This window comes from Zootermopsis nevadensis, unplaced genomic scaffold (genome assembly GCF_977971745.1).
Source record: "Zootermopsis nevadensis isolate Lab colony 2312 unplaced genomic scaffold, Znev_1.0 Znev_ptg000001l, whole genome shotgun sequence".
Taxonomy (NCBI): domain Eukaryota; kingdom Metazoa; phylum Arthropoda; class Insecta; order Blattodea; family Termopsidae; genus Zootermopsis; species Zootermopsis nevadensis.
Window position 1 is genome coordinate 5,871,372 of NW_028259133.1, and position 26,719 is coordinate 5,898,090.

At 38.3% G+C, this 26,719-nt stretch overlaps 1 protein-coding gene, 1 long non-coding RNA gene and 1 pseudogene across 5 annotated transcripts in view; all 3 read right to left on the minus strand.

Annotated features, from left to right (window-relative positions):
- The window catches only part of LOC147875173 (uncharacterized), a 33,003-nt gene extending 19,816 nt beyond the window's left edge, over nucleotides 1-13,187 (minus strand). Inside the window, exons 1-6 of one of the 4 annotated variants that reach the window (XR_015537821.1) lie at nucleotides 12,749-13,185; nucleotides 11,490-11,861; nucleotides 9,679-9,852; nucleotides 9,131-9,249; nucleotides 7,295-7,446; nucleotides 929-1,028 (exon numbers count right to left, since the gene is read on the minus strand). This is a non-coding gene — a long non-coding RNA (uncharacterized LOC147875173). Of the gene's footprint in view, nucleotides 1-829; nucleotides 1,029-3,069; nucleotides 7,000-7,180; nucleotides 7,447-9,130; nucleotides 9,250-9,678; nucleotides 9,853-11,489; nucleotides 11,862-12,748 lie in introns of those variants that run through there. The other 3 variants (XR_015537829.1, XR_015537837.1, XR_015537805.1) reach the window with 3 other exon arrangements.
- On the minus strand, nucleotides 12,635-22,372 carry LOC110840963 (tubulin-specific chaperone D-like). The gene is made up of 8 exons (XM_087358447.1): nucleotides 22,165-22,372; nucleotides 20,503-20,628; nucleotides 18,804-19,458; nucleotides 18,049-18,154; nucleotides 17,741-17,930; nucleotides 15,444-15,596; nucleotides 14,489-14,710; nucleotides 12,635-12,900 (listed from the first exon to the last, which is right to left on the minus strand). Exons 4-7 carry the CDS (start codon nucleotides 18,064-18,066, stop codon nucleotides 14,496-14,498), a joined length of 576 nt encoding a protein of 191 aa, XP_087214573.1. The 5' UTR covers nucleotides 18,067-18,154; nucleotides 18,804-19,458; nucleotides 20,503-20,628; nucleotides 22,165-22,372; the 3' UTR covers nucleotides 12,635-12,900; nucleotides 14,489-14,495.
- A 2,251-nt stretch (nucleotides 22,373-24,623) lies between these two features.
- On the minus strand, nucleotides 24,624-25,766 carry LOC147875176 (uncharacterized; annotated as a pseudogene).
- Between the last annotated feature and the right edge of the window lie 953 nt (nucleotides 25,767-26,719).

Here is a 26,719-nt window from a genome sequence, read left to right on the forward strand (position 1 = left end):
CCGCATCTTCAGTGGATACACCTTTCCTGAAGCCAAATTGTTCCGGGACTAATATTTTGTTAGCATGCAGATGATGACTTAATCTATTGTACATAATCTTCTCAAGCACTTTAGAAAAAGTAGTTAATAGTGAAAATGGCCTGTAATTTGTCATATTGGTTTTGTCCCCTTTCTTGTACAGCGGTCATACTACTGATATTTTAAGGCGGTCCGGGAAAATGCCTATGTATAATGAGTGATTACAAATGTGGGTTAATGGACGACTAATTAAAGCTGAACAAGCTTTCAAAATTTTACTTGTTATTTCATCATAACCTGATGAGTTTTTTGATTTGAGGGAATTTATTACACTTTTCACCTCAGTTTCGGTGGTTGGAATGATATTAAGGCCAGAAAAATTTACAGGAAATGCAGCTTTTAAATTGGAAACAGCATCTTCTGTCCCTGTTTGATTTAAATTTAAGCTTTCAGTAATTGTTAGAAAAAACGTATTGAAGGCATTAGCCACTTTTCCAGGATCCTTTACTTTTTCATTGTTTATTAGAAGAGATGGCATCTGTTCTGGGGGGGTTTGTTTAGTGTCTCATTCAAGTGTTTTAACCCTTGAGTAAGAAACTAAACTAACCCACCCAAATGTGGGTTTAAAACACTTGACCAACCCCCCCCCCCCTCCACAAAGTTTTAAAATCTTTTGTAAGACACTAAAGTAACCTCCCCTTTGGGGGGGGGGGGGGGGTTAGTTTAGTGTCTCATTCAAGTGTTTTAACCCTTGAGCAAGAAACTAAACTAACCCCCCCCCCCCCCCCCCCAAACAGTTCTTGTTCAGTCAACGTTTTACATCCAGCCAAACCCTTGCAAATCTTCGTCTTAAAATCGATCATAAAGTCAGTTTTCATAATCGTAATATATCGAATGAGTTACAGTTTACCTTATTGGAGTTGGTACTTCAAATACTTGATAACTTCTTTCACTTTTCTGATGTTTTAGGCCAACTGTCAGTCAATATTCAAGAATGCGACGTGCTGCTTCTGGAACAGTGATAATGCGACTGGCTTGATAGTTTTTGATTTCTTTGTTGTGAAGCGGTATTTGTTTACTCGGCATTGTTGTGGAACACAACAATGCCGAGTAAACAAATATCTGTTGGCATTGTTGATGTCATTTTTTGACGACGACGAAATCACAATTTTTTATAGTAAGATTCCATGTTGTTTTTATCTTATTGTCTGATTTTTCTATAAGTCTTGTTTTGGGTTTAGGCTTAAGGATCACAGTTTCTTTGCTTTGAACCAACCACGCATTTGATTCCTTTATCACAATTTCTTGTTCTGATTCTCGAAAATTTTCCTCAAATTTTGAAGAATGGTTCCTTGGAATTTCCTTTTTGTCCTCGGTCAGACTTGCTGGTGCAACAAGACTTTTCTTACAAGGATTCCCAGAGAATGTTGTGGGTGATCAGTCCATTACACACTCCCTGTACATTTTCCTCATCTGAAGGATCCTGCTGTATCTTTCTAACTGATTTCATATTGCAATTTCTATTTAATTTTAAAATGCAATTATCCAAATCTAAATAGCTTGCCTCGGTTTCAAAAAATCTATTCCCAGGATTCCTGCTACACTGTTTGGCAGTTTGCAAATTAAAAATGTGTGACGATAGGAAACGTTATCCAAAAGAAACGATAAGGTTTGCTCCCATTCGACTCTCAGCGTATCACCTGTGACGCCAAACGGTGCACGATTGGTACATCTCAAGGGATAGTCCGATATATCCGGCTGTAAAATACTGCAGCAAGAACCGGAATCTATTATAAGAATTCGAAGTACACCCTGTATTCTGACTTGAACAGTAGGAGTGCCATGATCCATTGCTAGCGGTACCACGTGATAGGTAGTAGCTGTCCACCCTTCCATCTTTTACTCGTTTCCCTGAAAAACTTTATTTACTGGGGCCAATGCTATAGGAAATTTTGGAGTTTGTTTCCTGCTGATTGGATCTCGGTGACAGATTTCTTTTTTGGCCTTGAAATTTGGAAATTCGCTGATAACAATAGTTTGTTGCATTCGTAGCACCGAAGTTGTGCCTTAGACTGCGCATTTCTAGTCCTAGCGGGATATGTCGGATGCTGACTTGGCCTATTGCTGAAATGCTTGCTTGTGGTGGATCTTGTTTCAATCGGCCTGAAATGAGAGCGGCAACGTTGCCACGTTACATTTTTCACACTTAATTCCTGAACCCGAATAAAATGTTTCGTTCCTGGATTCCTAATTAAGCCTGATATAAAAGCTGCTAGCAGCATCCTTTGTGCCTGCTCATAATGACACTGTTGTAATACGGGGTCCTCTACTTTCTTCCGTCTTCTGCGCCAATGAACGACAATGGTCCGCGAATTCCTGCGGTGTTTCGTCCTTTCTTTGTCTCGCCGTTTGCAGTTGGACAAAGTGAAGTCGATCGCTTCGAACATCAATTAAAGGATTCCGAAAATGAGTCTTAAAGTTTTCCCACGTAATATCCGGTGCGAGAAGTTATAAACTTCCGCTATAAAATGTTTGGGTCGTGTCGATCAATTTTAGTATTGTGATTTGAATCTTATCTGATTCACTCCTATTTCCAACACATGCTGTACTGTCTACAGTTTCAAAAAACTCATTTACTGTGACTGACTTTTCTGAACCTCCCCATTTTGGAATGAGAGATCTTTACCCGCTATTGGACGCCCTGATATCATCTGCATACGTAGGTTGCTCAATTCTGCCTTTAGGCTTTCTATTTGTTGACGTAATTGGGACTTCGCCATTATAAAAATGTTTGCACTTGTTGCTAAGCTTTACTAAAACAATTAGTTTCCAAACGAAAGTGTTTATAACAAAGTAATGAACCGTTTAAAAAAAATTAAAAATAATCCCACCACTGCCACCAATTGTAACGTTCTACTTTGTATAAATTCGTTTGGATTAGTCTTACTAATGTGGTAGTGTGACTTGGCATGGAGCAAGGCAAGTTCCCAAGGATGCTGGTGTCAGCTTAAACATGCTCAGCTGGTAATAATTCGTCCATGAGGCTACAACTTGTTTCATAAGACTATCACATTTATTTCTAACACTAAGTTTTACATAAATTTCACATTTGATTTAAAACATTACCTTCTTAATTTAGGCTAGTTCACTTTATCCTTAGTATACTCTAGTTACGAAATTTAGAATATTTATTCATCCACCCGTACTACACTTTGGATTCATCTCCTCAGCGCTTACCTGTTAAAAGTAGCCCGATCAGCTGCACCTTGCTCATGATGCCTCTAGTAACCTCCTATCTTCCAAGTTTTGGCTCATCTGGTCTAGATCTCTCTTCAACTTCCTTTCACAACCTTTCCGTTAGCGTTCCCCCATATTTCTGCTGACTGCCTAATGGCTACGTCTGCATTTCCATTTAATGTTCTTTTCATATCCTGAGAATAAGGTGAACTAGCCTTGCTGCTTTACTCTAGACAGGAAATGAATCAACACATTCCTACATGCAATGGTCTACTATACTTACTTCTAATTACATTCAATTCTCTACATTCCTAATTTACAATATGTGAACTAAAAATAATTCACTACAGTTGCATTCATGTAAGACGCCGATCTATAGAAAGTCGCGTAGTAAAAATAACCTCGGTACCTCTGCAGAGATTAAATTAATCCTTTGAAAGTTTAAAGCGCCAGGAATGAAACTGCAGAAGAGCAAACTCGCATATGCAAAAGTTTGCATTTCACAAACAGCTTTTACAGATTCATCGATCTCATTGGAGCAAATTCGTGTTAACGAAACGTACGTAATTGCTGAGATGACTGTATTTATAATTTATATTCAGAATCAGCGATGTAAGAATTACGAATTAGTATGAGAATCAGTACGGGAAACATTATAAAATGTTAAAAATTTTAGTAAAATATATTTTTTCACTTTTTGACTTGCTTGTTTCAAAATCGGCGTTATTCTGAATTGGCGCAAATCGAGGGTTACCTGTATATTGTATCTTGCATGACCAGGATTTTCTTTGCTTACAGTTTTCGGAAGATTTGTCAGATTTACTGCTTATATTACGAGTTGTTGACATAACTAAGGTTTAATAGTCACATATATATATTTCTTATGTTTGAATATGACATTGTTATGCAGTTCATGGAAATTGTGTGATGTATTTCTTTGTAGGACAAGAAATTGTACGTGGGGTTAGGTAACTGGTCCCTAGATTTGTAAAAGGTCAATGGTTTAGTGGTCCTTGGGGTGGACTTTTGAAACAGGCTTACTTGTTTCTGATTGAAAAATGTTCTATGGCAGGTATGCCTTACTGTAACCGTCTCATTATTGGTAAGTTATGGCTGAATTTCATATTTTCATTATTATTATGCAGTTTGCTTTGTATTGAAACATATCAGCGTGTCTTATCGAGTGGAAGAATTTGTGTTGGCACAGTCTACTGCTAATAAAAAAGAAATACATTGTATTGAAGTAATTGTTTATAAATGTTGTGTAACAAAAGTTTTCCGTAGCTGAAACGTATAAATTTGTTTTATTTTCAGGAATATTTTAGTCAGTGCCTTTTCTAGAAAATCTATAATTTTGATATTCACATAATTCATACGAGGTTTGAGGTTCTCACAAAATTGAAGATGTCACTGTTGGTCTTCTAGGTTGTGGACTTGTGGGGGGTAGATTCTGGAGAAACATTTTGTCTGCCTGCAAGTTCACATGGCATTACAGTCCAGAATACCAAATTGATATTGCCTAATTTATGTGTAACCTGCCGTTAATGGCCACGTGGTCTGAGATGTGGGCCTTGTGCCACTTGGTCACTGGGACCGTGGGTTCGAATCCCACTCAAGGCACGGATGATTGTCCGCGTCTTTCTGTGTTGTGCTGTCCTGTGTACAGGTAGAGGCCTTGCGACGGGCCGATCACTCGTCCTACCGAATGTCTATAGATCAAGCCAACGAAAAAGTTGGGACCCGCAGATGCTCAGGCACTGAAGAACGGGTCATATAAAAAAATGTTTAACCTTTGCTCCATCAAATTGTGTTCTCCTTCCTGTTATGACAGTGACATGTAATGTTTGAAACAGGTGATTGGCGAGAATTTCTGGAAGACTGTTTGTCTGATGAGGTTTTCAAGATTCGCTCTTGCGCTGCATCAGCATTGTCGGCTCTGTTCAACGAGTACTATTGGGTGGGATCACACAAGGCCAAGTGTAAGAAAATAGTTACCTCATATACACGACATTTGGAAGACAGTAACGAAATCACTTGAACGGGCTACTTGTTAGCTATTGGTAAGTGTACATTTACCTCTGAAAGACTTAAAACATGACCTCAAAGGTGATAATTGTCTGCTAAGTTGGTTTATTGTACTTGCCTTATAATGTACCTCACGAGAAACAAATACAAACCTTGGACTGTACTTGTGCAAAAAATAGTCTGCTGTGACCCTTAATTGGGAGGAAATTAGAATTAGTTAATTGTATAAAGCTCATTGGTAATTGTATTTGCCAAATTCTTTAAATTGGCAACTCTGCATTTTGCCCACAGTTTATTTGTGGGTTACATGTGATTCTCAGAATAAACAGTGATTAATTACTGTATATTTGCACTAAAGAAGTGTTGTGTTTTCTTTTAGGTAAGAACAGAATTTTTGAATAATATTTTGCTGAGCTTCAGCTTCAAAGGGTCAAATGCTGTTATATTTTATAGAAGCATGTTATAAGTCTTTGGTTGCTTAATGACACTGCATCAACTTGTCTGTTATTTAGTATCACATTTGCAAGTGATTATAGGAGATAGGTGAAGGTGTTTATAAGTATGGGTGACATGTTGGAGGAACTGATAGTGGACTATTTAATGCTTCTAGAATAGCAGTTTCATGTAACAAAGGCGAGTTCCGTCAAGAAGGTATCAGCAGAAGTGGGAGTTATGGTTGCACCCTTTCAACACAGAGAGACTACAGATTGGACATTTTAGTCGTTTGCACTATGTAACACAACTACTGCTACTACTACTATGGCGTAACAGCCCAAAATCGAGTCCTAGCACAACATCTGACTAAATTTTATGGATTCTTCTGGATGAACATAGAATTTAATATAATTTTACTGTTGGTGGGAAATTGTGGTAAGAAAGAGAATACGAACTTCAGGCCAGAACAGGATGCTGGGGAGAATATTTGGACGTAAGGGGAATAAAGTAAAAGGACAACAGAGAAAATTCATAATGAGAAGCTCCTGATATTATTAGGATGATCAAATTAAGGAGGTCAAAATGGGCAGTGCATAAATCCTGCATGGGGGAAATCAGAAAGGCACGCAAAATTATTATTTTTAAGCCTGAAAATAGGATACCACAAATAAGACCTAGGTGTAGTTTGGAAGACAATATTAAAGTGAATCTTAGGGTTGGAAGCTGTGGAATGTAGTCATCTGACATGGCAGTAACTGGTGGTGGATTGTTATGAAAATGATAATGAACCCCAGGGGTTTCATAAAATGAGGCACTTTTCTGGACTAGCTGAGCTTACTGCCTGGTTCTGTAGAAGGAGTGTCATAACTGGATACCCTGGTTGTTGAATTTATGGCTGTAGAAATACTTCCGCATTTGCCGCAACAGAATTATTGAAGACCAGCTGACTAATGTATTTTTAGTTTAAGTCTTAATCGTGTTTCAAATTTAATAAATTATTTGTTGTCAGGTATGTGATATAAATTAAGGAATCTGTTACCCTGGTTCATTTCTTGCTGAAATAGCTAATTAATTTTATTGTTATTTAAGAGGTTCCTTTCCTAGGTTTATGCTTGATGAACAGCTCGATGTAGTGATATCTGCCGTAATACGGTGCTCCAAGATCACTCAGACAACTGGTACGTGGGCAGAAAGTCGCCGAGATGCTCTAAAGGCTCTCACATCAATTTGCCTTACGTCTTCTAGTTCCAACGAATTGGAGCCAGATGATGATTCACATATCATCTGAAAATGATGCTGTTCTGTTGAACACTAAAGCAAACAAAAAATGGTAGGGGTGGGGAGGATACTATGGCAGAGACAGTAAAAGAGAAAAGGGATTGCGGTGATGAGTTTCATGATATCGGGAACATAAACATGAATACTGACTTCATAAGGACGTGAAAGGAGACAGTGATGGCTCATCTTAAGCTGCAATCCATACATTTACTTGGCGATACTCAGAGCAATCATTTTGAACCAATTACCACCCGTGTACGAAATATCAATGATAATATATATGTAATTCATTATCACTAACCTGTTCACAAGGTTACTGAAAATTTTGCACGCATGAGCTCCTGTTTGATCATCCTTCTCCACACCCTGCTGTGCCACAACCACCATTACATTTGTCACGCGTCCCAATGTCAGAAACGAAGAGTTTGGTCTGAGAATACGGAGTAACAGTACCTGAAGACAGCATACAACACAAATAAACTTATCTTAGCTCACAAATTATCACTGCATCTTTCTTAATATTTACCAAAAATGGCACAAACCTGCACACTATGGACAGACTTTGGAGAAAACCTTCACACAGCGCAGAATCTCACTTTCGTTGTTTTGCTGTTCCACCAACATACGTCAAGTTATTACATCACATTGTTGCAAATCTCACTAACATGCCATTTTTTACACGCAGAAAAATGTAACATCAAAGTGATTTTTCTTGCCGTTACATTTGGTAGACATTTCAATATAAAATACTTTGAGTATTACAAATAGAGGAAATTTAGGTCCACAAAAGTTTCAGGCATGATCACAAACTAATAACACTAAATCTGTGAAATCTGCAGATGTCTTGCTAGCTGTCAGCATGCGAAAAGCAATGAGCTGCAAACAGCGGAATGTGCTGCAAACAATTCAACATACAATTCAAAAAACATAATCTCTTCCGTTACCTCCACACTTCTACTTACATGTACTACCAAGACCTAACTTTAAGAGTAACACACACCAAGAAAAGTACAATATGAATATTGGAATAATTAGAATGCTCCACCCACAACAGTTAGTGTTTTGAAATAGCTACCACAGCAGTAGGCCCTTCTGAATCCTTATCTGATGATGCCAAATCCAGTGAAGCCCGGGAACTCGAGAGCGTACCTTACAAGATATCTGCTTACTACTGTTAAAATACTTTACTCGCATGATTGGTAGGTTAATCCACGTCAACGTACTAGCCCCGTCTTTGCAGGAAACTGTCTCGCTTGTGGAATAGTAGCATATGTGCAGTTAAAAACTGCCAGACGAAATCACGAGTAGGCAGGTGCATTATTATGTGGGCAGAATAAAATAATAATCTGTAAAAGCTGGGACAGGTTTCTCCGAGATCTTAAGTTTTCTCCTGTCAATATCATTTCACTCCTGCTCTATTTTCGTCCATTTGGGGAATGGACAATGAACCTGTTAGTGGCCAAACTTCCACTGGGTCACTGTCTCATGCCATCGATAACAATAACAAAAACAGTAGTTGTTAAACAAAGTTCACTTAGACATGCTTCAGATAATAATCTTGAGTTAAAATGGCCATAAGAAATTCCTACTTTGGTAGCCATGTCACAAGTAGTCAACATTCTATTCTTTCACATTAAGTCATGCACCTGAGCTATCAATTCATCATTTCTACTGGTTGAAGATTGTCCCAGACACTCCACCTTGAAAACAACAGAAACATTCAAAAAATTGTATTTGGCTCACTGTTGCAACCACAAATTCTACTTGAATCAATTTCCGTTACCGTCTTTCAAGACACCTCCTAAGATATAACGCACAAAGCACCATTAAATTTACACACGACAGAAACTCTCTGACCTTAAATGCCAACCAAAAAGCAATGGAATGAAAGATAAACCTGCCCAAACATGCAGTAACAAGTCAGTGCTTGTTCAGTGCAGCTACACCACTACGCACTTCTGATTTACACGAAATATGAATTCGGACCTCTTACGCATTGGTACACTCTCAATGGGCAGGATAAACTACAACTTTTAACTGCACATAATCATAAATCTAATCATAATTCAAATAAAAGTTACTATAAGAACACATATCATTAGATCAGCCAGTACTACCTAATTTTCTTGGTACAAACCTGGAGGCCTGACATTGTCGACACTCTAACGCAGGCCCCAATATAACCATCCCTGCTGATAGTATATTCAGTTAGACCCTTCAAGAAACAGTCATATATTTCCTTCACAGGCAATGTCACTGTAAGTAGAAAAAAGAAATAAAAGAATTTCTACCATCAACCATAAAAATTGCAACTTCCAGCTACAGCATTCGGAATGTCACACTGTGGTTATTCTCACATTATTTTCAGAGTGTAACTTGCCACGTTCATTCCCATACACAACTTTGGTTATGTACTGGTGCTCTGTCCAGGTAACCTCACCTTAGCTCCATAACATACCATAAAATGACAAAGAATCTCTCTTTCAGAACACACTTTGAGCTTAAAATTTCACAAAAACACTGCAAGAGGTCCTTACTGTCTCCGTCATCAGGGCGATGAGTGAAGCAGCAAGGACCTCTGAAGCGTTAGCAAACTTCTTCCGGGCTACGCGGCGCTTCAACCCAGAAGACAGCCATCTTCAGACACACTGACACGAAAAGCTCAAATCCTAAATTCAAAATTACCTGGCTCCAATTCGTTGGAACTAGAAGACGTAAGGCAAATTGACGTGAGAGCCTTTAGAGCATCTCAGCGACTTTCTGCCCACGTACCAGTTGTCTGAGTGATCTTGGAGCACCGTATTACGGCAGATATCACTACATCGAGCTGTTCATCAAGAATAAACCTAGGAAAGGAACCTGTTAAATAACAATAAAATTATAAATACAGTTATCTCTGCAATTACGTAAGTTTCGTTAACGCGAATTTGCTCCAATGAGATCGATGAATCGGTAAAAGCTGTTTGTGAAATGCAAACTTTTGCATATGCGAGTTTCCTCTTCTGCAGTTTCATTCCTGGCGCTGTAAACTTTCAAAGGTCTAATTTAATCTCTGCGGAGGTACCGGGGTTATTTTTACTAAGCAACTTTCTATAAGTCGGCGTCTTATATGAATGCAACTATCGCATAACAGCAGAGATGACTGTACACATCAACCACATGACAGAATCACACTCGCGGGGACCAACGAATTACCGATGTATAAAATGTATTTTTAAATTCCCTTTATTTTATTTACGTTATGTCAGAACTTTAAATGTAATGTCATTATATAATTTGTCAATGTTTGGGTGCTCGGAACGCATGTCATTGACTTCCCATTGATTAACATTATAAAAGAGTTTCAATTTACGCCAACTCCGTTTACGCCGGTTCGTCCAGGAACGCATCCCCGGCGTAAATCGAGGGCTACCTATATGTCATTCACCAAGATTAAGATCATGCAGTAATGATTTTTGATTTCACCATAAGTTCACTAAACCAATGAAAAAGTTCTAGAAGGCAGAATATTCCTTATGCCACATGCAGGTTATTTAGTAAATCAAAATTCATAAGAAATGGAAAAGGAATAATGTTGTTTAAATCGGTCTTTCTGTATGACACAAAAAAAAAAACAACTACAGGATTTGTACAGTTGGGATTTCACATGATACAAAGATTTCTAAAATTCCAGGAACAGAAACCACAATGTGGTCATAAACCGCTGTTAAATGTGCCTAAAAATAACAACTTCCCAACTACATCCTGTATAGTTCGATCGCACAAGTTTTAAATGAAGTTTTAGAAGATGATAGTATAAGTGAATATAGTTCGGACGATGATAGTGTATTTGACATTGATTATACACAGTTTGTGACATCGGGAACTGGCGTGACTAGTGATAGTGATTGTGACAATGGTAGTGGTGAAAGACAGTACGACTTCGTACAGGCAGGTGTGGTTTCCAACAAGTTTTTGTGGGAAAATATAGACTCATTCCCTTCTTCACGAGAAGCATTTTGTAATGTATGTGGTCCCCAGTTCGACACTGGGGGATTAGGCTGACGACCTGATACCCAGAAAATATTTCATTGTCCAGAAACCCGATAATAGGCCTAGGAATAGGTAAGAAAGACGACGACAAACTAAACTATGAAAAAGGCAAATGATTTGAGAGCGATAGAGTAAGATATGAGAAAGATGAGTGTGCAACTGGAAGAATGTAGCTCAAGATAGAAATAGATGGGATTGTTTGGGATGCCAGAGCCCACCAAGGGCTGTAGTACAAGAGAAGAAGATACTACTATTCCACAAATACCTGCTTAACAGATAGGCTGCATGTAAAATTGTTTTGTTCTCGGAACTTAAAATGCCTTGAAAGGCAAATAGTTTGATAATATGGAAATGGTAGAATGTTATGTATCATATGCAAATTCTATAGACCTACATACGCAGCTTACATTACAGTAAATACTTCACGGTTCTCGAGACATAAACATCTTTTGAATGTCATTCACCTCATATGCTGCTTCTTCTACTTCTTCTATGGCTCTCTGGTCCGTATTCGGTCCATGGCCTCCTCAATTCTCCTCTTCCATTCAGTCCTCTTAGGTTCGTCTGTCCGAGGTTGAGGTTTCCAAGCATCTTCCTTTTTACGGTGCAAGGTTGTTAGCCTTGCGACCAACCCCCAACCTGGAGGACCAGGGTACCTGTCTTAGTCTGACCTCTCCCCCTCGACCAATCTGGCTTGGGAGGCCCTACCAGTAGCTATGCTACCGCCAGCATAGCTCTAGGGGTCACTGAGGTACACAAGCCCCACCACCACGACAAGGTGCAGATACCATTAAGTGGGGTCACCTCATATGCTACAATTTGTAATAATTAAACACCTGTTAAAAACACATACAAAAAGGGTCAGGCAGCGTTAACATAAATGTGAATGATTAAGGGTTAAATTCTAATTACAAAACCTGAAAATATTTCACAATTTGAAACATTATAACAAGATGTTTGCTCAAGAAATATATTAGATTTAAGTTTTTAAACAGCAAGTCAGATAAACATTTGCATTTACATTTCATACATCGTTAATAGGCCCAAGCCAAGGAACTTGTCAAAACACAGCATCTCTGCCATACAAAAAATTCAACTACTGTGATGATGATGATAATAAACAATTGCTTCAAAGAAGAATGGATGAAAGAAACTGCATGAAATGAGACGCAAAGTAACATTGTTCCGAAAGTTGATGTGACTTTGTCAAAAAGTGACTAGAACAAACATAATATGAACTTAAAACACATTTTTAAATCTGACTTGTACCTGAGGGAAAATTAATTTAATAATTTTCATGCAGCTTATGAGATTTTATTTATATCTCATTTTATTCTTAAAATTCATACGCAAATTCTATAGACCTACCTGCATACATACATAATTGGGGGGGGGGGGGGGGGGGCAAGATGACGATTCACACATCATCTCAACATAATGCTGTTCTGTTGAACACTAAAGCAAACAAAAAATGGTAGGGGTGGGGAGGATACTATGGCAGAGACAGTAAAAGAGAAAAGGGATTGCGGTGATGAGTTTCATGATATCGGGAACATAAACATGAATACTGACTTCATAAGGACGTGAAAGGAGACAGTGATGGCTCATCTTAAGCTGCAATCCATACATTTACTTGGCGATACTCAGAGCAATCATTTTGAACCAATTACCACCCGTGTACGAAATATCAATGATAATATATATGTAATTCATTATCACTAACCTGTTCACAAGGTTACTGAAAATTTTGCACGCATGAGCTCCTGTTTGATCATCCTTCTCCACACTCTGCTGTGCCACAAACACCATTACATTTGTCACGCGTCCCAATGTCAGAAACGAAGAGTTTGGTCTGAGAATACGGAGTAACAGTACCTGAAGACAGCATACAACACAAATAAACTTATCTTAGCTCACAAATTATCACTGCATCTTTCTTAATATTTACCAAAAATGGCACAAACCTGCACACTATGGACAGACTTTGGAGAAAACCTTCACACAGCGCAGAATCTCACTTTCGTTGTTTTGCTGTTCCACCAACATACGTCAAGTTATTACATCACATTGTTGCAAAGCTCACTAACATGCCATTTTTTACACGCAGAAAAATGTAACACAAAAGTGATTTTTCTTGCCGTTACATTTAGTAGACATTTCAAGATAAAATACTTTGAGTACTACAAATAGAGGAACTTTAGGTCCACAAAAGTTTCAGGCATGATCACAAACTAATAACACTAAATCTGTGAAATCTGCAGATGTCTTGCTAGCTGTCAGCATGCGGAAAGCAATGAGCTGCAAACAGCGGAATGTGCTGCACACAAATCAACATACAATTCAAAAACATAATCTCTTCCGTTACCTCCACACTTCTACTTACATGTACTACCAAGACCTAACTTTAAGAGTAACACATACCAAGAAAAGTACAATATGAATATTGGAATAATTAGAATGCTGCACACACAACAGTTAGTGTTTTGAAATAGCTACTACAGCAGTAGGCCATTCTGAATCTTTATCTGATGATGCCAAATCCAGTGAAGCCCGGGAACTCGAGAGCGTACCTTGTAAGATATATGGTGACTACTGTCAAAATACTTTACTCGCATGATTGGTAGGTTAATCCACGTCAACGTACTAGCCCTGTCTTTGCAGGAAACTGTCTCGCTTGTGGAATAGTAGCACATGTGCAGTTAGAAACTGCCAGACGAACTCATGAGTAGGCAGGTGCATTATTATGGCGGCAGAATAAAATAATAATCTGTAAAAGCTGGGACAGGTTTCTCTGAGATCTTAAGTTTTCTCCTGTCAATATCATTTCACTCCTGCTCTATTTTCGTCCATTTGGGGAATGGGCAATGAACCTGTCAGATGACTACATTCCACACCTTCCAACCCTAAGATTCACTTTAATATTGTCCTCCAAACTACACCTAGGTCTTATGAGTGGTATCCTGTTTTCAAGCTCAAAAATCAAAATTTTGCATGCCTTTCTGATTTCCCCCATGCAGGATTTATGCACTGCCCATTTTGACCTTAATTTGATCATCCTAATAGTATCAGGAGCTTCTCATTATGAATTCTCTCCGTTGTCCTTTTACTTCATTCCCCTTACGTCCAAATATTCTCATCAGCATCCTGTTCTGCCCTGAAGTTGGTATTCTCTATCTTACCACAAATTCCCACCAACAGTAAAATAAACTCTGTGGGCAAATTGCAGTTATTAATTTAAAGAATTTGGCAAATACACTTACCATTGAGCTTTAAACGCTTAACTAATTCTAATTTCCTCCCAATTAAGGGTCACAGAAGACTATTTTTTGCACAAGTACAGTCTAAGGTTTGTATTTGTTTCTCGTGAGGTACATTATAAGGCAAGTACAATAAACCAACTTAGCAGACAATGATCGCCTTTGAGGTCATGTTTTAAGTCTCTCACAGATAAATATACACTTACCAATAGCTCACGAGTAGCCCATTCGAGTAAATTGGTCGTCGGCTCCCAACTTTATCATGTATTTGACAACCACTTTGTTACACCTTGCTCTCTGATGTTCCCCCGGCTCTAATTCCAGCCAATAGTACTCGGTGAACATAGCTGACAATGCTGATACAGCTTGTTGGCGAACGTTGTCAACCTCATCAGACAAATGCTCCTCCAGAAATGTCTGCCAATCACCTGTTTCAAACATTACATGTCACTGTCATAACAGGAAGGAGAACACAATTTGATGGGGCAAAGGTTAAACTTTTTTTTATATGACCCGTTCTTCAGTGCCTGAGCATTGCGGGTCCCAACTTTTCGTTGGCTTGATCTATAGTCATTCGGTAGGACTCCTTGGACGACGGATCAGCCCGTCGCAAGGCCTCTACCTGCACATGGACAAACATCCATGGATTGAGTGGGATTCAAACCCACGGTCACAGTGACCAAGTGGAACAAGGCCCACGCCTCGGACCACATGGCCATTAACGGCAGGTTACACATAAATTAGGCAATATCAATTTGGTCTTCTGGACTGTAATGCCATGTGAACTTGCAGGCAGACAAAATTTTTCTCCAGAATCTACTCCCCACAAGTCCACAACCTAGAAGACCAACAGTGACATCTTTAATTTTGTGAGAACCTCAAACCTTGTACGAATTATGCAAATATGAAAATTATGGATTTTCTAGAAGAGGCGCTGACTAAAATATTCCTGAAAATAAAACAAATTTATACGTTTCAGCTAAGGAAAACTTTCGTTACATAATATTTATAAACAATAACTTAAATACAATGTATTTCTTTTTTATTAGCAGTAGACTGTGCCAACACAAATTCTTCCACTCGTTAAGACACGCTGATATGTTTCAATACAAAGCAAACAGCATAATAATAATAAAAAACTGAAATTCAGCCATAACATACCACGAACTTCTTCGTTAAGGAAAGGCATCATTGCCACAGAACATTTTTCAATGATGTATGAGCACGCCTGTTCCATAAGTTCACCGTCCATACCAGGAAACTCTTCATGTCTCAATCTAGGGACCACATCCCCAACGTCATCTAAAATTGTTCCTATAAAGAAATACATCACACAAGTTCCATGAACTGCATAACAATGTCATATTCAAACATAAGAAATATATATATGACTATTAAACCTTAGTTATGTCAACAACTTGTAATATAAGCAGTAAATCTGACAAATCTTCAAAAAACTGTAAGCAAAGAAAATCCTAGGTTCATGCAAGATCCAATATACAGGTAACCCTCGATTTGCGCCAATTCAGAATAACGCCGATTTTGAAACAAGCAAGTCAAAAAGTGAAAAAATATATTTTACTAAAATTTTTAACATTTTACAATGTTTCTCGTACTGATTCTCATACTAAATCATAATTCTTTCATTGCTAATTTTGAATAAAAATTATAAAGACAGTCATCTCTGCAATTACGTATGTTTCGTTAACGCGAATTTGCTCCAATGAGATCGATGAATCGGTAAAAGCTTTGTGAAATGCAAACTTTTAAATATGCGAGTTTGCTCTTATGCAGTTTCATTCCTGGCGCTTTAAACTTTCAAAGGACTAATTTAATCTCTGCGGAGGTACCGGGGTTATTTTTACTACGCGACTTTCTATAGGTCGGCGTCTTACGTGAATGCAACTATCGCATAACAGCAGAGATGACTGTACACATCAACCACATGAAAGAATCACAATCAAAGGGACCAACGAATTGCCGATGTATAAAATATATTTTTAAATTCCCTTTATTTTATTTACGTTATGTCAGAACTTTAAATGTAATGTCATTATATAATTTGTCAATGTTTATGTGCTCAGAACGCATGTCATTGACTTCCTATTGATTAACATTATAAAAGAGTTTCAATTTACGCCGACTCCGTTTACGCCGGTTCGTCCAGGAACGCATCCCCGGCGTAAATCGAGGGCTACCTATATGTCATTCACCAAGATTAAGATCATGCAGTAATGATTTTTGTTTTCACCATAAGTTCACTAAATCAATGAAAAAGTTCTAGAAGGTAGAATATTCCTTATGCCACATGCAGGTTATTTAGTAAATCAAAATTCATAAGAAATGGAAAGGGAATACAGTGAAACCTCGATGCATCGTTTTCGGCGGGGGTGGGAAATAAAAACGATGAATGCGGGAAAACGATAGATGCGGGAAAGCATTAAAATTTAAAAAAAACAAAACAATGTTTCTCTTTCAAAGTTACTTCTTTTTACCAAAAAAGTCTTTAATGGACAACTGGTTTGTCGAAACTTTACGTTTTAGGCCAAACAGAGCCCTTTCCACGTTCAAAATGCTTTCTTCGTCACGTTCACTAATATTATGCGCATAAAAGAACGACTTCACTTTTGCCAATGCAGCGTGTGCTTCGGCAAAACTCGGCAAAGTTCGGGCTCGCATTCGTCGTTTCTCCCTCTTCCTCACCGCTCCCTCAACCTTCGTGAAAAATGGAAGTACTGTTACTGCCGAACTCAACGAAACGTAGCTGTAGAAGACAAGATATGAACCAGAAGAATGAAAAAGTTTCGCTCGCCTTTCCTTTGTACTTATAATAAAAGCATTTGTGAAGAAATTCAAACTGCACATGCCATCTGGCATCGCTGGAACGAAATATGAGAGCACCCAAATTAAAATCGTAAAATTTCTGACAATGGGCACCGCCATTCACTCCAACTATCACCCCTGCACCGCTGACCACTCATTCCAAAAGAATCTGTGCTGGTTGGGCGACATAACAGGTTACCGATACTGTTTATTCCAAAAACATTGTGCGTCTTTCGGTATTAATTTATCTCTAAACCCAGCATTTTAAATTCTCAGAAACGATCATTGCGGGAAAATTGTGGGCCGGGACTAAGATTTTTGAACGATCGATGCGATAAAACGATAGTTCGAGGAACGATAGAAGCGGGAAAATGTAACATTATTTTATATGGGATGTATTCGGGACCGAACAAAACGGACGATGCATCCGGGAAAACGATAGTTCCGGGAACGATGGATAGAGGTTTCACTGTAATGTTGTTTAAATCGGTCTTTCTGTATGACACAAAAAAAAAAAACTACAGGATTTGTAGAGTTGGGATTTCACATGATACAAAGATTTCTAAAAGTCCAGGAACAGAAACCACAATGTGGTCATAAACCGCAGTTAAATGTGCCTAAAAGTAACAACTTACCAACTACATCCTGTATAGTTCGATCCGACTGTGCAGCCATAACAGCCAGTGCAGGAAGAACTTCAGCGATGCCCAACACGGCACCATGACGAGTACTGGGATCAATGGAAGATGTCTCATCTAACAAGACATGGAGAACAGTTTGAACTGTGTAATCTTCAGGGAGTAGTGGTGTCAGCTTGTGAAGAGCCTGTCCAACAAACGTTTGTAAAAGATACTTCAATTCACAGAAAATGTTCAAAATGCAAGTTTCGATTTCTTGTGTCATATAAAAATGCCCACACCTACGTAAACCGAGGCAAATTCACCTTTCCAGCAAGTTCCATGATGGCTATGTCCCAGTGTCCAATCCTCCTTTCTATCAAGTGATTGATAAGGGGCTGTGTGTAATCTTCAAACTGAGCAATATAAACACTGAAAACAAAAGTCTTGCACCATTAAATGCCTCTTAAAATAGCATTACATAACTACTGTCATTTTGGTTGAACCATTTACTTACATCAAAAACTATTGTTGAAACAGATTATATAATTATAGTGTGAATAACAAGTCCACTTTTTCTTTCCAAGTATAAAGACACAAAAACTTCTCAATGAACATCAATGGGCAATAAAGCTATTCTTAAACATAAAGAAAACTTAACTCAGAAGGCTGTTGCGTCACAGATTATTACACACCTAATGAAACCTACTCATTCTACTAATCTACATAATTTTTTTTTTATGAAATAAGGTTTACTCTGTTAAATTTTGTGATCTGATACTGGTCTCCTGGGTTATTTCACTGTGTAGTCACGTGGTTGTAACCAATGTTTTAGAGGGTTTAAATGAGAGGCTGGTGGTTATATATGGTTGGATGGAAACATGAAGTACATTCCACCAAAAAGTTGCTACAGCTGGGAGACAAAACAGCGTAAGAACCCACAAGTCCACTCTCTAAACTCAGATCACTGTAAAAAACCTGAAATCTCACATAAAATAATCATATTAACACACGTACCATCCTAATTTTTTTTGTTATTAAATTTCAGGCTCATAAAAATGAATCTGCAACGAACACTTACCTCTCTGTCAAACACCATTATTGCCATCAAGTCTTCTCCAATAAATTTCCCAAATTCTTGAAGAACAGTAGTGTAATTTGCTTCTGCAAATGTCAAGCAGACATGGCACGCAGCTGATCGGATGTCTGCTGCGAGTCAGGCATAGCCTGGTCCATCATATACCAGAGCTTGAAAAATTATTGGTATAATGGCATTTAGTCGCTCTTGTGGAAGTCGTCCCTTGCGACACAACTCTGCCACAGCAAGGCATCCTCCGTGCCATGCCTCACAAGACTCTGGTGGATGGAACACTTCCAGAACAGAACCAACTAATTCATCTGCCTGTTCCTCGCGAAGTCGTCCTGCCAATCTACGGATACCTTCTCCAAATGCCGAGCAGGCATGGCACGCAGCTGATCGGATGTCTGCTCCCACTGAGGCACAGCCTGGATCATCATACATCAGAGCTTGAAATATCACCGGTACAACTTCATCCAGTCGCTGTGGTACAAGCAGTTCCCTGCGACCAAACTCTGCCAGAGCCAAGCATCCTCAGTGCCATGCCCTATCAGACTCCGGTGGATGGAACAGTTCCAGAACAGAACCGACTACACCGTCTGCCCGTTCCTCGGAAACTTGTCCTGTCACTCTACCAATACCTTCTGCAGATGACGACCTAAAATATAACATGACTGAACATAAAACCTCTTTCAACCACTGAAACTGTAAGTCAGTCGCATATGAGAAACTTTACTGGGGTTACAATAAATCTGAACCACATACGAGTATTATCATTTTAACATCCTACCCTTCTGTTATTGTGATCACATTGAACGCAGGAATTCTATGTTAGTAGTAAAGTACATATTTGGCTCTGGAGAATATTTGGACTGAAGACTAGAGGACGTTACACAATGACGAGCATCATAAGTTGTACTCCAAGTCAAAGAGGATGAGATGGGCAGGACATGTAGCCTGCATGGGAAAGAAGAGGAATTCATACAGGGTCTTGGTTCGCAAAACAGAAGGAAAGAGACCACTAGGAAGACCAAACCAAAGGTGGGAGGATAATATTAAAATGTATCTAGAGAAACAGGATAGGAATCAGCTGGCTCAGAAAAATCCACATGTGCAGACACTGTGAATGTTGTTCACAAGGCAACTGACAGAAATTCAGATAAATCTTTCCAATGATTAATGCATGAACACATTTTAATGAATTATACATAAATAACTGATATTGCTGTTGATTCTTGTCTTCTGGGTGAAACGTGTTGGCGAAACAAGTTGACGTGTAAGTACATTTCAGGGAGATACATACTGTCCCCATCTTCAGTGCCAGGACGACCGCAAATCTCATAAACTAAAATTGCTTCTACACCATTTACAATATACGCTTTAAGAGAGATTGTAAACAGTGTACTTTTGCACGAAAAAATTAAGGATGATCTCTGAAAAGGCAGATATTTACAGATAAGGCAGTTTTCCATGAGAGCGGTAGGGCCAATAGGCATAACACAGTTGTGTGGGTTACAGAAATCCCACACTCCACTCTCTTGGGACTTTTCTTCTGGTCTGAGGAAACAGTTCATTCATTTGCATACGAGTTTCTGTTTGAACAGCAACAGATAATAACAACTCATACACTAAAAAGAAACACACTCAGGCACTTGTATAAATGGACAGAAAAACAAAAAACTCATCTGAAAGGAAGGCTTACCTCAGTTTCATCTTTTTTTATTCAAGTTCCTGATTGTATATGAACCTCATCTGATACCACGCAAATGGAATCTCTTTCACTTTGAACATCAACATCATTTTCCACTTTGATTATACCCATTTTCTGCTGTAAAATTAAAAATAAATTATAGAATTGTGGAAATCGTGGGAAAGAGTTGTACTCTAAATAATGCAAGTGAGCAATATTGCTGTAACATGATGACGTTCATGCATACCTGTCATTACAGCTAAAACTTATAATTCACACAGTGTATGGTATGTCCAGTATTCAATACGGATTTCAATCATAGTATATGTTCAAGGATATATCCTGATTTACATATCTCAACAACCAAACAATATTGTGTAAATACTACAAAGAATAAATAAAAAGAAGGAATTTTATGAAACTGAGATTAAATGTAATAGGCATATGCATTCCCAATAACCAGTCAAAATTACTTATGTTCTTCCCTTTGGATGGTAAACCAGGTTTCACACCCACACAAAATATTAAGAAAAGACATTGTTGTTACATATCCCAAAATTTGCTGATACGTATACTGCACCTACATAGAACATGTAAGAGGTTAGAGTATTCTGATCAATTAGCAGTGCTTCCTAGGCGGGACATTCAGCAAGCATTAATAAGCAAGCTGCGTACACTAGTGACCAGTGTGTGATTTGTATGAAACAGTTAGTTTTATCAAACTGGAAGTGTTGTATGATGTAGCGCGAGTTTAGAGTGAAACTGCAGAGAAAGACCTAAGAGATCAACTATTTAAATGTGTGTGAAAAAGATTAAACATACAAGTTCTGGGTTGGCAGAAAGATGTTTGTGAGGATACCAGAAAACACTGCATGTATACAGACAGCACTATTGCATAGCCAATGGAAATCTGTAAAATGACTGCCACAAGAGCTTGCTTTAAAGGTTTAAAACAATCATCCATTTTAACCACAATAAGAAATGACTTAAAAATGTTTGCTTATAAAATTCAGATCCAACAAGTAGTGATGGATGTTGATGAAGTCAGCTAAGACATCTTTTGTGATTCATCTCTTTAATATTTAGAATCAGAGCAAACAGTTATTCAACACATGTTGTTCTCTGATGCTCAGTTTCACATAAATGGAAATATCAATAAATAGAATATGCATATCAGAGGCGCTGATGATCCTCATGCTTTGCATCTGAAAAATGCAGTGTGGGACGCTATTTCATCAGATGGAATCTTCTCACAGATCTTCCTGGATGACATAAGTAATGCCACACGCTACTTGCAGATCTTTCAAAGCTATATGTTCAGACTTTTTGAGCCATGTAAAGACATTTTCGCAACAAGATAGGGCAAGACTTCATATGGCAAATGTGATTTTAGACATTTTGAATGAACATTTTCATTATATGGTTAACTCTGACAGATATCCTGGATGATATGGACTTGGATAAACCTGTCCAAAGTACTCACCACAACTGAATATCTGATTTTTTCTTCAGGATTCCAGAAGGGCGGGGAAAAAAATTGTTCTCAGACTGATATCACACCCACTCCGTTATCGGAATATTACATTAAGAATAAATCAGTTAATAATGCAACAAATACATACACAACCAAAATCCAGGTATTTCTTCTCCATGGTTTTCCAAGTCACTACGTACCTCTACTTTCTGAAGAAATTCAATGTAGTTCCTGAAATCCAAACACAACGTCCTCAGGGGACGCCTCGAAAAGGATGAGACGCATGCGTGGCAACAAGTCATACGCTCTGAGGTCGTAAACCAGGATGGCCAACGAGAAAAAATCAATTCATTATCCACGTTGTGATGTGACGATTACAGATGTTTCTTGTGTCATGGAATAAGCCTATATAGGCAATTGAATGAATTCCTATAAAATTATAAGGAAAAAATTTATAACAAAATTCGAGAAAAAGAAAGAAAAGTATTTCACTAGTGCCAAAAGCGATGAAAAAATGATATTGCATTGCTTAAAACATAACAAAAATTGTATTTGAAAAATATAATAACAATTTACAATACGGTAATGTCTTTAGAATATGATCTGCTTACACGAGAAAGTGAACGAATTCAATTTCTTACGTACAAAATACATCAAATCATTTCTTCACATTGGGAAGAGAAGTTATGGTTCGCAGTAAAGTTAAACAAAAATGGGGAATCGCAAATAATGATGATCACACTGTACTGAAATATATTGTTCCAGTGAATGGTCGGTGAATTGAATGTGTGAAAAGTTATGAACAAGAAGAACCATAAAGGTGTTAAATTACATACAACATACCCTTCCACAGATGTTAGGAATTTTGTCACACTCTTTGAAAACCTGAACGTCGCAAGCACGGACAACTCTCGAAGAAGATATCTTGGTTTTTTAGCCTTCTGGGTCATTTTCATGAGCGATGTTATGTTGTACTCACTGATTTAATGAGTATAACCTCACTTTGAGACTTGATGCAGTCAAAATTAACTCGCCTTACAAACCGATATTTATCAACCCTGTATCAGTACAAAAAGCTTCGGCCCAAATATTATACTGCTTTTAAAAACACATTTCCCCGTTGAACTTTTTTTAATAACATATTTCTTCACTATGCAATGTCTATCGGTAATCTATCTAGATGCAAAATACATCCGAGTAGTATGTAATTTTTTTCGCTACATGAACAGGTTACATGCATGCACATTTATTTATTGCAATCGTATTTTGGTGATCATTATAGTAACGGCCACTTCGTAGTACGGATGAATGTGCGCGGCTTGTAATTAGTATTGGTAAAAATTATAAACTTAGCACTTAAGGGACCCATTCTTCAGCTCGCCGCGGGCCCCAACATCTCCATTCCTCTCTGTCGCGTGTTCTGGTCGTCCTTCGTATGATGGTTTGTTTGTCATCAGTCTTCCGACTGGTTTGATGCGGTCCTCCATTGTCTCCTATCTTGCGCAAATCTCTTCATTTTCACATTTTTTTACATCCTCAAAAACTGCGTCACATATTCCAATCTTTGTCTCCCCCTACAATCTTTCCTTCCATTACCAAATTAACCAATCCTGGGTGCCTCGGAATGTGTCCCACCATCCTATCTCTTCTTCTCCTTAGATTTTTCCATATACTACTTCCTTCGCCTATCCTGTCAAAGTCCAGCTCATTTCATACTTTATCAGTCCACTTAATTTTCAACATCCTTCTGTAGCACCACATTTCAAATGCTTCTATCCTTCTTCTTTCTGGCTTTCCCATCGACCATGTTTCGCATCTGTATAGGGCTGTGCTCCAAACATATAACTTCAGAAAAATCTTTCCTAATCCCAGGTCAATATTTGACATTAGTAGACTTCTGTATTTGAAGAAGGCTCTTTTTGCTTGTGCTAATCTGCTTTTAATGTCTTCCTTCCTTCGTCCATCTTTTGTGATTTTGCTTCCTAAGTAACAGAATTCCTTCACTACTCCTTCCACTGTGTCTTTCCTAATTTTGATATTTAATGGATCATTATTATCATTCCTGCTGCTCCTCATAACTTTTGTTTATCCTTAAGCCGAATTGCTCACCGAGTAATCTATTCATACCATTCAATAATTTCTCTACATCTCTTTCAGCCATAAGGGCAATATAATCAGCGAACCTTAACATTGCTATCCCCCCCCCCCCCTTTATTCCTATCCTGAACTTTTCTTTCACGTCCTTCTTTGCTTCTTCAACATTCAAGTTAAACAGCGGGGGTGATAGGCTGCATCCTTGTCTTACTCCCTTTTTAATAAATGCCTTTCCTTTCTTGATTCTCCGCTTTTATTATGGCCACCTGATGCTTATAAATATTGTAAATAACTCGTCTATCTTTATACTTCAGCCCTACCTTCAAGATTTCAAGCATCTTATTCCAATTTACGTTGACAAAAGCCTTCTCCAAGTCTACAAATGTCATAATTGTGTCTTTAGTTTTCTTAATCTGTTCTTCTATTATTAAACATAAAGCCAGAATTGCCTCTCGAGTACCCGTACTTTTTCTACAACCAAACTGATCCTCAACTAGTGCCTCTTCAACTTTCCTTTCTATTCTTGTGCATATTATTCTAGTTAATAATTTTCATGCATGAGATATCAAGCTGATTGTGCGGTAGTCATCACATTGGTCTGCTCTCGCTTTTTTGGGAACTGCGAAGATAATGCTCTTTTGGAAGTCTGGTGGCATTTCTCCAGACTCATAGATTTTGGACACCAGATTGAATAACCTTCTAGTTCCTTCATCCCCATAGATTGCAATAATTCTGAAGGTATCGCATCTACTCCCACTGCCTTGTTTGAGCTTAAGTCTTTCAGAGCTCCGTCAAATTCACATCGTAGTACTGGATCCCCTATTTCCTCCATATCAACCTCCTTCACTTCCTCAATCAGACTGTTGGACAATGTTTCCCCCTGACACAGGCCTTCAATGTGTTCTTTCCATCTATCTGCTCTTTCTTCTGTGCTTAACAGTGGTTTTCCATCCACACTTCTGACGTTAACACACATACTATTCATTTCTCTGAAAGTCTGTTTGATCTTCCTGTATGCTACATCAATTTTACCTAAAACATTTCTTTCTCAACTTCGTCACACTTCTCTCTCAGCCATTTTTCTTTTGCTGCTTTGCACTTCCTGTTGATTTCATTTCTAAACAACCTGTACTGCTTTCTTCCTTCTTCATCTCGTGCAGTTTTGTATTTTCTTCTTTCATCCATACATTTTAGTATTTCGTCAGATACCCATGGTGTTTTCATCCTCCTTTCTTTCTACCCATAATTTCTTCGCCCTATTTCCTTTTTTAGTATGCTCCATTCTTCTTCCATCGAATTACCTTCACTGATTTTTTTTTTAACCCTGAGCCAACAGCCTCTGAGAACTTCAACTTCACTCCATTATCTTTTAATCTGTCAATGTCCCATCTGTTTGCACCATGTCTTTTATTTATTCTTTTGAATTTCAGCCTACACTTCATCATCACTAAATTATCTGAGTCAATGTCTGCCGCTGGGCATGCTCTGCAATCCAAGATTTGATTTCTTAATCTCTGCCTAACCATAATATGATCCAGCTGGTACCTTCCTGTATCCCCCGGTCTTGTCATTGTATATATTCTTCTCTTGTCATTTTTAAAAAGTGTGTTTGATACAACTAGTTGATATTTTTCACAAAATTCCAAAAGCCTACTTCTTTTCTCATTCCTTTCCCCTAGACCATATTCTCCGGTAATATTGCCTTAATTTCCTTCTCCTACTATGGCATACCAGTCTCCCATGATTATCAAATTTTCACCATCTTTTACATACTTAATTTCTCATATATTTTCTATATTTCATCTTCTTCTGCTTGTGTAAACCTGTAATATGGTTGTTGGTTTTGTTTCAATTCTCATAAGAATAACTCTATCATTGTATTGCTCATAGTAACTGATAGCTCAGTCAGTATAGTGACTAGCTACGGGCTGGACGACCGGGGTTCGATCCCCGACGGGGGCAGAGGATTTTTCCTCTAGCCTCTGCGTCCAGACCGGCTCTGGGGCCCACCCAGCTTCCTCTACAATGGGTACCGGGGTCCTTTCCCGGGGGTAAAGCCGGCCGGGGCGTGATGCTGACCACTCACCCCATCTAGTGCCGAGGTCAAGGAAGAGAGGAGCTATACCTCCTCTCACCCCAAACGACTACATGGCGTATAGTGGGACAAACTTTACTTTACTTTTTTAACTGACTCTATTACCTAATTTTTTGTTCATTAAAATTCCCACTCCTGTAACACCATTCCCTGAGGATGTTTATTACACTATAGTCCCCTGACCAGAAATCTTGTTCGTCTTTCCATTTTACCTCACTTATCCCCACTAAATCCAATTTCAACTTATTCATTTCTTTCTTCAAATTTTCCAGTTTCCCAGCCCTATTCAAACTCCTAACCTTCCACTCTCTGAATCGGAGAATGTTAGTTTTATCCATTTTACTTCTTTCCCTTTTTATGGCCTCCACATCCACATCAGTTTACTTGGCATCTTCATGCCAAAGCAGTGACAATGGCTAAACTAATTATGGCTTGGTTTACGTAATGAGACAGTAAAGCACATATTCAATGGTCACAAAAAATTTTGTTGCGGGGGTTTATTCCATAGTTACATGTACACATCACTAATAAAGTGCACACAATAAAGAAATTACATTTTGTATGTT

What these genes read in the sequence shown, in the direction of transcription:
- LOC110840963 (XM_087358447.1), bottom strand. An exon ending in AACTATACAGGATGTAGTTG is followed by an intron (nt 15,597 to 17,740) that starts GTAAGTTGTTAC and finishes ATTTCTTTATAG; the next exon opens with GAACAATTTTAGATGACGTT. An exon ending in CCTTAACGAAGAAGTTCGTG is followed by an intron (nt 14,711 to 15,443) that starts GTATGTTATGGC and finishes TGTTTGAAACAG; the next exon opens with GTGATTGGCAGACATTTCTG.